This window comes from Lynx rufus, unplaced genomic scaffold, assembly GCF_022079265.1.
Source record: "Lynx rufus isolate CCGP_SWC_20201006 ecotype Redwood Valley unplaced genomic scaffold, mLynRuf1.p SCAF_31, whole genome shotgun sequence".
Taxonomy (NCBI): domain Eukaryota; kingdom Metazoa; phylum Chordata; class Mammalia; order Carnivora; family Felidae; genus Lynx; species Lynx rufus.
The window spans coordinates 4,739,392-4,752,357 of NW_025814847.1; the positions used below are offsets into that span (position 1 = coordinate 4,739,392).

At 55.3% G+C, this 12,966-nt stretch overlaps 2 protein-coding genes across 4 annotated transcripts; both read right to left on the reverse strand.

The window, feature by feature from the left end:
* Nucleotides 1-89: 89 nt before the first annotated feature.
* Nucleotides 90-5,545, reverse strand: FLAD1 (flavin adenine dinucleotide synthetase 1). 3 transcript variants are annotated; one of them, XM_047092952.1, is made up of 8 exons: nt 5,499-5,545; nt 4,816-5,041; nt 2,645-3,389; nt 1,872-2,019; nt 1,498-1,596; nt 1,229-1,418; nt 404-477; nt 90-298 (listed from the first exon to the last, which is right to left on the reverse strand). In XM_047092952.1, the coding sequence occupies exons 2-8, from the start codon at nt 4,894-4,896 to the stop codon at nt 163-165; spliced, it is 1,473 nt and encodes a 490-aa protein (XP_046948908.1). In that variant the 5' UTR covers nt 4,897-5,041; nt 5,499-5,545; the 3' UTR covers nt 90-162. The 3 variants fall into 3 exon arrangements, 2 of the variants coding, with proteins under 2 accessions (XP_046948908.1, XP_046948907.1); XM_047092951.1 differs by lacking the exon at nt 5,499-5,545 and having other exon boundaries at nt 4,816-5,347; XR_006964606.1 differs by lacking the exons at nt 90-298; nt 5,499-5,545 and having other exon boundaries at nt 894-1,418; nt 4,816-5,347.
* A 4,090-nt stretch (nt 5,546-9,635) lies between these two features.
* Nucleotides 9,636-12,847, reverse strand: CKS1B (CDC28 protein kinase regulatory subunit 1B). Its single transcript, XM_047093034.1, has 3 exons — nt 12,718-12,847; nt 10,756-10,883; nt 9,636-10,141 (listed from the first exon to the last, which is right to left on the reverse strand). Exons 1-3 carry the CDS (start codon nt 12,774-12,776, stop codon nt 10,089-10,091), a joined length of 240 nt encoding a protein of 79 aa, XP_046948990.1. The 5' UTR covers nt 12,777-12,847; the 3' UTR covers nt 9,636-10,088.
* Between the last annotated feature and the right edge of the window lie 119 nt (nt 12,848-12,966).

The window sequence follows — 12,966 nt, forward strand, 5'->3', positions numbered from 1 at the left end:
CAGAGGGAGCACTGGCAGCTGGGAGCTGGCAGAGCCCGGCCCACGTCTGCTTCTCCCGTCCCGTCCCCTGGAGCAGGAAGACACAGGCAGAGGAGCAGGCACGCAAGAGGCGGTTTATTGACAGGGGACACCCCAGGGCGGCCTCCCTCGGGCTGCCCGGGGTCACGTGCGCGAGTTCCTCTCCTCGTCTTCGTTCTCCAGGAGGTAGGCTGGCCGGTAGGTGGGCTGGCCCCCCGGGCTCAGGCACTTCAGGGCCGGGTTCCTCACGGTGTTCTCGCGGCCCCCCAGCGACGTGTAGCTGGAGCAGGGAGGAGGCAGGCGAGTTCGGGGCAGGCTCTCCCCACCGCAGCGCCCCCACCTCGTCCCCACGCCCACGACACCCGTCCTCTCCCAGCACCCTTACCCTCGGTCATATAGGACACAGTACGGGACAAACAGCTGCCGCAGGAAGTCCCAGATGTCTCTGTAGGTCCAGTCCTGGGGGAGTCCAGAGTGGGGTCACAAAGTCCCCCCTCCCACACTGCGGCCCGCCGCCCGGGCAGGGGCCCGCCTAGAGCTCTTCTGCTTCCGGGGCTCTGAGGGAGGCCTCCTGGGGGATTCTCCGGGATTCTCCGGGATTCTCTGGGATTCTCCGGGATTCTCCGGCACAGCCTGCTGGGTGCGGCCACGCAACGCAAAACGGGAAACCTTTGCCGGCCTCCCTCCGCCCCCAAGCCGCCCCCCAGGGACCGGCGTGCTCCAGGACGGACGTGGTTGTGTCCAGGAGTCCACGCAGCCCGCTGCGTCTCCAGCTGGGCCGTCTAATGTGGCCGCGGCTGGAAATGGGGTTAGTGCCTCTGAAGAAGCGAATTCTGAAGGGTATTTAATTTTTAAAATTAAGATATAACACCCACACCACAGAATTCGTCACACTCGGAGCGCACCACTCAGTGGTTTGGGGTCATTCTTTCTTTCATTTCAGTAGGTTGTAATTTGAGTATCGATAAGAGGCTGGTGGCTGCCATTCTGGGCAGTGCAGACCTAAAGGTAGAAAGCACAAGCCCGCCACGGAATCGGTGCTCCCTACAGAATGGTCAGAAAGCTGAACGGCCGAGCAGCACGGCCTCCCTTGGGTGATGGGGGTCCCTCACGCGAGCCCCGGGCTCCCACCTCTCCCACGTGGGGGGCCAGGGCGCAATGAGCGACAGGGGTCGGGAGACGGGAGGCGCTGCGGCCCCCTCCCCGTTACCAGCAGCGGGTTGACGCGCACGAAGGCAGGCCAGCCAGGGTCCGTGGGGCTGAAGGGGTGGAGGCTGCAGGAGTAGGGGTCGGTGCGGCGGGTGCCCATCAGGACGGCCTCCAGCCGGGGGTGCCGGGCCTGCAGCTCACACAGGGCCTGCTTCATGTGGCCCTCGGCCTCCAGCACCTGCAGATTATACCTGAGGAGGGGAGGGGCGGGGGTCAGAAGCGGGCACTGCTGAGCCGCACCCGGAGCCCACACTTCCAGGCCCTCGGTACCTCTTGATGGTGTCCTGTAGGAACTGCTCCAGCTCGGGGAAGGGGGAGATGTTGCGGATGTACAGGATCTGGAGGGGCTCCTGAGTATCGGGGCGTGTCCTGGGGAGGGGAGGACGCACAGGCTTGGCAGAGCAATGCTCCCCAGAGAGCTCGCACACTGTTCTCTCTGCTCCTGGATGGGCTGTGACCTCCCTGTGCTCAGGGCCGGTGGCCTACACGTCCACCCAGGGCCACCCAGGGCCACCCAGATGTCAGATGCTCAGTCAATGTGGCGGGGGAAGAGCGCGGAGAGGTCACCACGGCTCCCTCCCTCCCAAACCACACCTGGCCGCCCTCTCCCTCCTTGCTGCCTTCGCCCCGGGCCGTGGGCTCACCTCTGCACGGCCGCGTGGAAGAGGTGCAGGAGGGCCGTGCAGTCCTTGCCTCCATTGAAGCCCACGCAAAGGTGGCTGAGGTCATACTGAGCCAGGGCGGTCTCAATGGTCTGCAGGGCGCCTGCCACCTTCCCCCCCAGAGAAGACCCTGCAAGGAGACAGACAAGAAGATACGTACATGTGGCCGTCAGAGGGCAGTGGGGGGGGGGGGGGGCACACCGCCCTGGCCTGAAGCCTCTCCAGGCTTCCCAGTGTTCCCAGAGTAAAGGCTGGAGTCCTACATGCCCTTCAGGGTCTGTCCCGGCCTGCCAGTCAGAACCCTTCACCTCAGTGTCTTCCCTCGGGGGGCCCTGCTCTCCTTCGTTCCCCTAAACCCCATCCTGTTTGCTCTCGCCCACCTCCCGGTGGGGCCCAATCCTCCTCATCGGCCCACATGTCCGACACTCGCCCAGCAGACTGTATTTAACGTACATACGCCCAGGTCAAGGCTGACCTCCCCACCGTGGAGGCCGCTGAGACCGACGTCTCGGGCCTGACGCCTACCTTTCTTGTTACACTGCCGGCCCAGAAGGCCGTGGCGTGTAACACACTGTCCTGTTGAGCTCGGTCCGCGGTACCCAGCACAGTGCTGGCAGGAGCGGACACCCGGTTGACATTTACTGAAGAATGACCGACGGCACCGGAGCTATCCCCCCTCTCTCAGACCCTACATTCCCGAGACCTGGGCAGGGGTGGGGTGGGCACGTGCAGCCCCCACCCCCCCAGGCCCCTACCTGATTCTGCGAGCTGGTAGACAGCCTCCCTGGCCTGCCCCACGGCGTCGGGCACGTAGGGGACCAGCGATCCCGGGGGCAGACGGGCAGTCAGGTAGGCCAGGCACTCCTCCAGCGGCCCCTCTTCCTCCGAGTCCAACGACAGCTTCACCCGATAGTAGTTGCTGCCCCAGTCGGGGTAGGAGCCCAGGCCGAGCCTGCGCCCAAAGTGGGCCTGCGCCTCAGCCAGCACGGGGGCGATGGAGGCCTCGTCGGCGGCCACGTACAGCTCCCGCAGGTGGAACTGCACCGCCGTGTTTCGGAACAGCCCCTTCAGCCCCTCCAGCACCCTCCGCAGCAGCTCGGGAATGCCCGGGAAGAGGTAGACATTTCGGACGGAGACCAGCGGGAACTTGAAGGGCCGGCCCGTGTGAGGGTCTGTGCCGTAATGCAGGCGGGCGGAGGAGGGCACTACGGACAGCTTCTCGCAGCCCTTCCCTCCGAGGGCTCGGATGGCCGCTTCCAGCTCGGGGTGCGGCTTGAGCTCATCCCCGAAGGCCTGTGCTACCGCCTCAAAGGTCACATCATCGTGAGTGGGGCCGATGCCCCCTGCCGTGAGGACGTGGGTGAAGCGGCTGGAGAAAGAAGTGACCTCTGCCGCGATGGTGGCCACCTCGTCGGGTACGACAGAGACCCGGCACACCTGGACCCCCAGGGAGCGCAGTGTCCGGCATAGAAAGTAGGTGTTGGTGTCCTGAGTGTGTCCCTGGGAGATGAGATGGGGACGATGAGAGTGTCAGTGCTGCCGGACTCGAGGGCAAAGGGGAAGGGGTGACAGCCGTGTGGGGCATCATGCTCTTTTGGGGGACGCTGCCTCGTGAGGCTCTAAAGCCTGGACTGGGTACGAGGGTGAGAAAATCCAGCTGAACAGCCGGGGGTCGCATGACCCACCTTGGGCCTCCTTCTCCGTGCTTTGACCTTGACCTCATCTATGCCTGAGGATTCGGTGGCCAATTCTATGTGGACGACCCATCCACTTCCTCCCCAACCCTGACGGTTTCAGCTCCCTGGCTCTGCCTACCTATCAGGCATCTCTGCCGTATTCCTGGCCGTTGTCACTTTGGCCAGTGGCCTCCTCAGACACTGTCCACCGCCAGCGAGGCCCTCCTACCATCAAGTGTACTGAAATGTCTCCCCATCTGCTCTCTTCTCTTGGTCCCTACTGCCGCCGGGCAGGTCCTTGGCACCTGTCATCTGGACATTGTTGAGGCCCCCTGGCCAGGCTCCCGGCCGCCAGCCCCAGCGCTCTGCCCAGTGCCTTCTGACTAACCTTTCTAATGTGTTACTGGGATTGCATCACTCTTGGGCTCAAAAGCCCTGTGTTGTTTCCAAACATATACGGAATAAAGTTCACATTCCTTTGCAGAACATTTGAGGCTGCCTGCGGTGTGCACACGATCTTCCTTTGCGGCCCCTTCTTCTTCGACTTCTCTCCAGAGGGCTTAGCGGACAAGGGTTACTTGGAGTAAGAGGGACTCAGGTTGGAATCCCCCCTCTACCACCTCCTGGCTGTGGAACCTTGGACAGGCTAGCTTCTCGGCCTCATAATCTATTAATTGACATTTATAATAAAAGTATTGAACCTCAGGGGATTGTTCTAAGGGTTAGTAAAACCGCACATGTGATCTAGAAGCACAGCCGCGGGCCCTAGTAAGCCCTCAAAAAGGAGGGGTCAAGATCACTACCTCAAACCCGATGCCTACCACGACCTTTAACAAGATTTCCCTCGATTGCTCAGAAGAATCCGACGGATTTCTTCCGTCCAGTAGTTTCCTTTTATTTCGCTTACTCACTCTGCCAAGTGCCTTGGGTCATTTTCCAAACAGGCTGGCTGTAACTCTTCAATAACACATGCACCTGTACCCCCTTCACAAGTCGGACTCCCCGTCATTTCTGTGAAGCCCCTCCTACTCCTATCAAGTTGCTGGACAAACTGAAGCCACCTTGCTACAAGTTTTCAACAGAGTGATGGAAAGCACAAGGGTCACTTTCCCTCTAACATGCTGGGCTCACTCCAGGACTCCACGGCAGCAAGGGGGCTCCCGCCCTGGCCTGCCTTCCCTCAACAGATCGTGCAGCAGGATCTTAAGGACAGAAGCACGCCACACACCCCCCCTCTGTCCCAGACGCACCTTGAGGATCTCATCTCCAACAATGATGATGCCCGCCGTCACGCTGCGCCCTGAGGGAGGTTCAGAGGCCCTAGATGCCATGGTCCTGCCTTCTCTGCCCCTCTGCAAGGCCCTCCAGTAGCCACCCAGGGCCCCAAATAGGGGTCGAAAGCACGGGAGTCGCGCCAGGTCTACAGGGCACTGGGGGCCATAGCCTGGGAACAGGGGGGTCCGGGGTCAAGGGAACCTGGAGGAGCCAGAAAGGACATTGGGGGAGAGCAGGAGTGCATGTTCTTTTTTCCTTAGAGGGAGACCTCGCCGGGCCCTTGACAAGCGACTCCTTTATCCCTGCCTTCAACGGACGTGTTCTCACCCCATCCCAGCCTCTTCACAAGCTTGGCTCTGGTCTCCTTAAAGCGTCCTGCTCTCCCGAGCACCTACCACTTTACGTAGGTCTCCTGCGCGCCGAGCTCGGGCCCCCCCTGGCCGGCGACAGCCCGGCAGCCTGCACCTTTAAATATCTCTCCTCTTTGGGGACCGGTCCCTTTAAGCATCTCGCCCCCCCCCCCCCTTTAAACGCGGCCCCTCCCTCCGCCGCGGGCCGAGCTCAGGCGCCGGGCCCTCCGGGGCCCGCACCCTTTCTGGCCTGCAGTCCCCGTCCCCGCCACCCCGCCCCCGCCCGCCCAGCTGCCCCGGGTCCCCACCTGCCTTCCCGGCCGGCGCCCTCCGCTCCCGCACGGCCCCGGGCGGCTTCCGCACGCAGCGTCCCGCCTTGGATCGCGCCTGCCACGTCAGTTGGCCATCTCGGCTGTCGCTCAGACTGCCTCCAAGGGCCCACGGGTGCAGGCGGCCGTCGCTCGCCAGCCCCAGCCCGGGGGCGGGAGCAGCGCGGGGTTGTTATGGGCGACAAGCACGTGGTCACCCTCACCCGGAACTGCGGGGGCGGGGCCGACGGGGGGTGGGGGGGACCTCGGCTGCTGCTCCTGGTGCTGGCGGGAACGGGAGGTGTGATTCTAACCTCGGTCCCGTTTTCGGGTTCTTGTGTGCAGTGCTAGCGGTCTTTAACCCCGACTCAAATTCTAGGCAAAGGGGATTTATCTTGTAGCGTATGGCCCTTCGAGGGACACCAAGTATCAGCATTGGCCGTGAAGTAGGGAGAGCTTGGAGAGGACTTTTTAGTGCGTGGAACTTTCATTTATTTTTTTCTTTTTAAATGTTTATTTCTTTTTTTTAAGTCCTTCCCTGTCAGCAATTATTTCTTTTATTAATTCATTTATTGTGTAATTTACATCCAGGTTAGCATATAGCGCAACAGCGATTTCAGGAGTAGATTCCTTAGTGCCCCTTGCCCATTTAGCCCACACCCCTCCCACCACCCCTCCAGTAACCCTGTTTGTTCTCCGTATTTAAGAGTCTTTTATGTTTTGTCCCCCTCCCTGTTTTTATATTATTTTTGCTTCCCTTCCCTTTTGTTCATCTGTTTTGTCTCTTAAAGTCCTCATATGGGTGAAGTCATATAATTTGTCTTTCTCTGACTAATTTCGCTCAGCATAATACCCTCCAGTTCCATCCACGTAGCTGCAAATGGCAAGATTTCATTCTTTTTGATTGCCGAGTAATACTCCATCGTATATATAGACCACATCTTCTTTATCCATTCATCCTTCGATGGACACTTGGGCTCTTCCCATCCTTTGGCTGTTGTCGACAGTGCTGCTGTAAACGTGGGGGTGCATGTGTTCCTTCGAAACAGCACACCTGTATCCCTTGGATAAATACCTAGTAGTGCAATTGCTGGGTGGTAGGGTAGTTCTACTTTTAATTTTTTCAGGAACCTCCACACTGTTTTCCAGAACGGCTGCACCAGTTTGCATTCCCACCAGCAGTCCGCATCCTCACCAACGTCTGTTGTTGCCCGAGTTGTTAATGTTAGCCATTCTGACAGGTGTAAGGTGGTATCTCATTGTGGTTTTGATTTGTGTTTCCCTGATGATGAGTGATGTTGAGCATTTTTTCATGTGTCGGTTGGCCGTCTGGATGTCTTCTTTGGAGAAGTGTATTCATGTCTTTTGCCCATTTCTTCACTGGATTATTTGTTTTTTTGGGTGTTGAGTTTGATAAGTTGTTTATAGATTTTGGATACTAACGCTTTATCTGCTATGTTGTTTACAAATATCTTCTCCCATTCTGTCGGTTGCCTTTTAGTTTTGCTGATTGTTTCCTTCGCTGTGCAGAAGCTTTTTGATGAGGTCCCAGTAGTTCATGTTTGCTTTTGTTTCCCTTGCCTCTGGAGACACTTGAGTAAGAAGTTGCGATGGCCAAGATCAAAGAGGTTTTTGCCTGCTTTCTCCTTGAGGCTTTTGATGGCTTCCTGTTTTACATTGAGGTCTTTCATTCATTTTGAGTTTGTTTTTGTGTATGGTGTAAGAAAGTGGTCTGGGTTCATTCTTCTGCACGTTGCTGTCCAGTTTTCCCAGTACGACTTGCTGAAGAGACTGTCTTTATTCCATTGGATATTCTTTCCTGCTTTGTCAAAGATTATTTGGCCGTATGTTTGTGGGTCCATTTCTAGGTTCTGTATTCTGTTCCATTGATCTGAGTGTCTGTTTTTGTGGCAAAAAATGTGTATTTTTGAGACAGAGCGAGAGCTCACGCAGTGAAGGGGCAGAGAGAGAGGGAGACACAGAACCGGAAGCAGGCTCCAGGCTCTGAGCTGTCAGCACAGAGCCCGACGCAGGGCTTAAACTCAGGAACCGTAAGATCATGACCTGAGCTGAAGTCGGAGGCTTAACCACTCAGCAATCTAGGCATCCCAGCTTTCATTTATTTCTATTATAAACGGTAAAGCTATGTACTTAACCCTCTTGACAAGAAAAAGCCTAACTCCCCCCCCCCCCCCCCACCGCCCCGTCCAGATAGTGCTTAATTTGAACATCACCTTTGCCAATTTGGGTCTTCTAGGTACCAGTGAGGGCAGTGACTAGGGGATGCCACGTGTCCACTTTCGATTCTTACATCATCCTAGCTTACTCTCATTTCAGTTGCCTTTGATCTAAAAGTGCTTCTTAAATTTTAATGTTTGATCATCTGGGACCCTCCTTTTAAAAATTTGTTTTAATTTTTTTAAATAATCTCTATGCCCAACATGGGACTTGAACTGACGACCAGGAGAGAGTTGCATGCTGTATGGACTGCACTAGCCAGGCTCCCCATCTGGGACTTTAATATGCTGATTAAGTCTCCCCCATTCAGGAGGTTTGGGTGGGAGCTTGAGATCTGCATTTAACAAGCTCTCCTGTCATGCTGACGCTGCTGGTACCTGGACTATGTTTTCTGTAGTAAACACATAAAATTCATGCATCACTGGGAGGACAGCCGAACCACACCCACCCTCATTTTACTCTCCTAAAGCCCCAGATAGATGATACCCATTTTACAGATGGGCAACAGGCTAAGAAAAAGGAAGGGATGCCATCCAGCAACCCCAAAACAAAAAACAAAGGTAGAGCCAGACTTCTAGACTATTCTTTCTCAAGCGATAAGCCCTGTGTGTGTTTTTCAATTAAAAGAACCTCAGCTAAAAAAAAAAAAAAAAATTTTTTTTTAAGATTTTAAAGTGATCTCCGCACCCAGCGTGGGGTTCAAACTCACGACCCCAAGATCAAGAGCTCTGTGCTGTACCAACTGGCCCAGCCAGATGCCCCTATAAAGCGACTTTAAAGGCAAAAGTCCCACTTGCCTAACAATAAGTCACATGAGCCATCATCTTTACTAGCAATGGTGATAGTGTCTCCCCACCCCCCCAACAGCTCTGACCCAATCCTCTATCTGTGGGTTCTCAAGCTTGAGTGGGTCCCAGAATCACCTGGAGGGCCTGTTAAAACCTTGCCAGGCCTAACCGTCAGTTTCTGATTCAGCAGGTCTAGGGTGGAGTCCAAGAATTTGCATTTCTAACAAGGCTTGAGGTGAAGTCACGCTCTGGTTCAGGGACCACAACTGAACTCCTGCCATAGTAGTAGATGGGTGGATGATGGGGGGGGGGGGGCAGGGAGATATTTTCCTTTATTTAGTACTGCTGTGATTTTTAAAAGTAGGGGGTAAGCTATTATTTGGAAGAATGCTTTCTTTTTTTTTTTTTTTTTTTAAGGTTTTATTTTGAAGTAATCTCTTCACCCAACGTGGGACTCGCACTCACGACCCTGAGATCAAGGGTTGCATGCTCCACCGACTGAGCCAGCCAGGGGCCCCTTGGAGAAATGTTTTCTCAAACAACTACAGCTTATACCTGTTTCCCCAAATGTTAGTACTCCAGCTACCTGCAGAAAAATGCTTGAAAGTCCCACATCCAGGCCACACCCCAGACCAATTAAGTCAACACCTCTCAGGGTCGGCTCAGGCACCAGAACTTGCCAGGAAAAACAGCAGGGGCTGCCTTCCACGCCCCCCTCTCCTGCCCCCAGGTGTGCCTGAGCCTTGGGCCCGGCAGGAAGGGGGCACAGGGCAGCCTCTGGCTGACGGCCTCCTCCCTTCACCCTCTCGTGCCCTTCAGATACCAGGACTACAGCAAAGGCGCCATCCCGGGCTGTAGGAAACAGTTCGTTTGCTTTCCTGAGGTGATGTCTCCACACAGCCTTTAGCTCAGGCTAATAGAGCAGCATATCGTTTCAGATGTTTGACAGAAAGTCTGCTTGAAGTAGGTTAAAAACCGGTTACACGAATGTTGAAACGACCCTCATTATTAGCAAAGAGCTGGGCTTCATGATCTAAGCGAAGGGGGCACAACCACAAACAGGGTGCTGCTCGCAGCGACCCCAAGAGGGGAGACCTCGACAAGCAAAGAATCAGATCGTAAAAACTTCCTCTTTAATCAAGGCTTTTTAACAGGGAACAGGTTTCTTGAATAAAACGGAGTTTCCAGTACAATGAAACATAAACCACCATACAACATACAACACCTGGCAGGAAGAAACAAAACGGCAAGTTTACGCAATCCCTGCCACGGCCTTATGCTTAGAGGAGCCGCTTCCTCCATCTACCAAGTGTGTTCTGCAGGATACAGAGCTCGGCAGGGCTTCTGGGGTCACGCTCGGCCGAGGCTGCAGCCCGAACGCGCTCAGCCGGCTGGGCCGGGCTGCTGTTGGCTCAGGCGAAGCGGTCACCAGCACAAACAGTCTGAACATCCTTTCAGTATCAAAGTGGGAAGCAAGAAGGCAATGGAATAATGTCACCCGAAGATGTCGTTAGCACGTGAGGACAGCTGTGCGAAGCCCGAGGCCGAAAGGTGGCTGCCGGCTTCATTTCTTTGGCTTCTTGGGCAGTGGTCGCCGGAACAACAAGATGTGAGGTTCTGAAAGAGCGAGTGAAACCTAAGAGGCAAGCTCACACTCGTCTGCGCACAGCCTGCGGTCTCCCACCCGCACCTCCCAGAGACAGCGATCAGATCTTCACGACTAAATTACGACGTCAGCATGCGGCCTTAGAACCAGACCCAAAAGCTGGGCCTGTCTGCCAAGTACAGAATTGTTAATATCAGTTCTTTTGCTATGTTTGTGCAGCCCCGGGGGAGCCCTTTATTAGTTTTGCCTGGCAGCTTGGTGTCTGGTGTCTTATCAAGAAATACACTTTCCTTGGCTTATTTGGATAATATCCAAGAACTCACTTTCTGATGGAGAATGACGAAGGAGCCACAGCCTCCTCCGGGGTATACGTGACCTTAAAAAAAGACTACGCTCGGACGAAGTTAGAGATTAAAAGGGGTTTTTTTCAGCGATACCTTGTCTCTGAACTTCCCATCTGATACTTTACTCTTATTTCTGGTCACTTCAGTTTTTCTAGACGGCTGGTGAGGAACCAATAAACCACTGTTACCCTCCCCTGATTTCTTTGGGTTATGCGATCTTATCGCTCTTTCTTGCCCTCAGTGAAGGAACCCGTATGATTGCTCTCAGCCACTGCACCGACCTGGTTCGTGGATCATATAATGGACCCATCCCTGACTCTGCTGAACGCCGAGATTCCGCCACTCAGATTCAGACATCAAATGGGTTTTAGGGACCAGCTTGGCTATGTCCTTGGGCAACATGACGTGCCTGTAACAGAAACATGGACAGGTGGGGGGACTCACATCAGTAGTGGGGACAGTCCGTTAGACAAGTGCTTACATACAAAGCCAAGAGAGGAAAGAAAGGAAAAATTGGTTTCTGATAGTAGGGAGTTTATATAAATTCATTGTGGGGTAAAGGCAGCTAGAATTAAAGGCCAAGTTCTGCAAATCCTCCTGCAAGTACATCACAAAGCACGAATTAATGAGCAACGCAAGCGAATGAGCACCTAACTTCCAGGCACCGTTGATGCACTGCCTCTGGCCTCCTGGAGCCCAGTCCCCTACTTGATTACTCGGAATCAACAGAATGGCAGCCCCATAGCAGAGTGTTAATAACAGAGGTAGTTTCGAGATGGATCGGTGAAGAAAGGCCTCTTACGGAGCGCTGTGTGGAAGAGCCCTCACGGAGGATGAACTGTCAACGTAAACCTTTTAAATCTATCCTCGATTTCATTTTCCTGACTCTGAAGGGATGTGCCATGAGACTTCCCTGGGGAAACGCCTCGTCTTCCTAACCAAGGATAAGTCTCCTTTCGTGGCAAAAAAGTATTACTCTGCCACGAATCCTGATACACTTCATCATGCTCGGTGAAAATACACTAAACGCTCCCCGTGCTAGTAACAGAGATGCTTCCCAGAGACATGATTCTAGTCTAAGTATCTGAAAATAGCTTACATTCGAACAAGTGCCTGGCACATTGCACCAAACAGACCCCCTCACGACAAGCTGATTCTTAAAGCAAGATACCACTGCCAAGATCTACAACTTCCAGAGAGATGAAACTCGTGACTTCTCCCTAGTCCCACAGAGATGCTATAAGCGCTTAGTTCAGATGGGGAGGAAAAAGTTAACGGGCCCCAGCGGAGCTGCGGGTCTTCCCCAAGCAGCTGGCGTCACCGCGGTCCTGTATCTGCACCTGTCAGCACGCACCGAGCCGGCCACAGGGCCCAGCCCCGCACTAGGCGTAAAAGAAACACAACCAAAGCAAGTTTGCATTGCACGTTCTTCAATTTTGGGGGCAAGATACGAACTAGGAAGTTGTTTCAAGGATCATGCCCTCATTTGCAGAATCCTTGGTCTTCCCGAATCTTTCAACCTGGAATCACGGAGTTGGATTAACTCCAAACTCCGAGGCTCTGTAAGGACCCCCTTCTTCACCATCCGTGCCGAGCTCTGTTGCTCCCACATAACCTGCACCTATGTCCATCACGTCCCTTCTCGCCCTCTCTCTGAAGCCTGCAGCGTTTCCACAAACGTCTCGGGCTGTGGGGAGCAGAGGCCAGGGCTCATGCCCGCACTTAACACAACACCTGGAGGCGCTCCGTAACTGTTTCGAATGTTCGAAGGGCATCCGGCAGGCCCCTGCCAAGTCCTTTCTCAAAGCCCTCGGCCAGCTTCACCCCCTCGCAGGTCCTGGAAGCCCCCTTCCTGAAACAAGCCCACGCCCCCTTTGCAGGAATCCGCGGGCACCTCTCGCGCCGCCGTGGCCACCTCCTCTCAGTAGGCCCCGGAGGCCCCGAGGTGTCGCCGCGACACCAGCAGTCTCCAGAGGGCAAGCACAACTCGCTCTGCCGAGGGAGCGGGGCCGTCAGCCTAGAGCCCCTAGCCACGCCCACTCCGAGTCCGCCACTTTCTACTTTCCCCGGTGCCGCCAGGCCCTGGCGCGTGCGCCGTACGCTCTCAGCGACCGTCCCCAGCCCCGCGGCTCGGGTCTCCCGCGCATGCGCCGGTCCCGTCGCTTCAGCTCCGGTTCCTAACTCTTCTTGCCCTCACTTGTCGAAGTTCACGACCTCGCGGTGGGCCCCGCGCCGGCACTAACCGGTACTCGAACTCCTCGTCGTCGTATTTGTCCGAATAGTAAATCTGTTTGTGCGACATGACCGCTCGGCCTGAGGATCGTCAGCCCCGCGCCGCCAACCTCCGAACAACTCCCAGCAGCACGCGCTCCCACCCACTTTGGCCTCGCTTTCAAACACGCCGCCCGCGCTTCCCATTGGTCCCTTTGGCTTAAGGCGGGACAGCTCTACCTTCAAGCCTCGGATTGGCTTAGATTCGCTTCTCCTCGAGT

Bases quoted from the DNA above. Each gene is read 5' to 3' on its own strand.
- FLAD1 (XM_047092952.1), bottom strand. From the start codon at position 4,896: ATGGCATCTAGGGCCTCTGAACCTCCCTCAGGGCGCAGCGTGACGGCG. The intron at 1,419-1,497 runs GTACCGAGGGCC...TCCCCTCCTCAG, and splicing joins CTACAGGACACCATCAAGAG to GTATAATCTGCAGGTGCTGG. The intron at 299-403 runs GTAAGGGTGCTG...TCCCTGCTCCAG, and splicing joins TGTGTCCTATATGACCGAGG to CTACACGTCGCTGGGGGGCC.
- CKS1B (XM_047093034.1), bottom strand. From the start codon at position 12,776: ATGTCGCACAAACAGATTTACTATTCGGACAAATACGACGACGAGGAG. The intron at 10,884-12,717 runs GTTAGTGCCGGC...TTTCTGTTACAG, and splicing joins GACGAGGAGTTCGAGTACCG to GCACGTCATGTTGCCCAAGG. The intron at 10,142-10,755 runs GTCGGTGCAGTG...TCGCTCTTTCAG, and splicing joins TTATATGATCCACGAACCAG to AACCTCACATCTTGTTGTTC.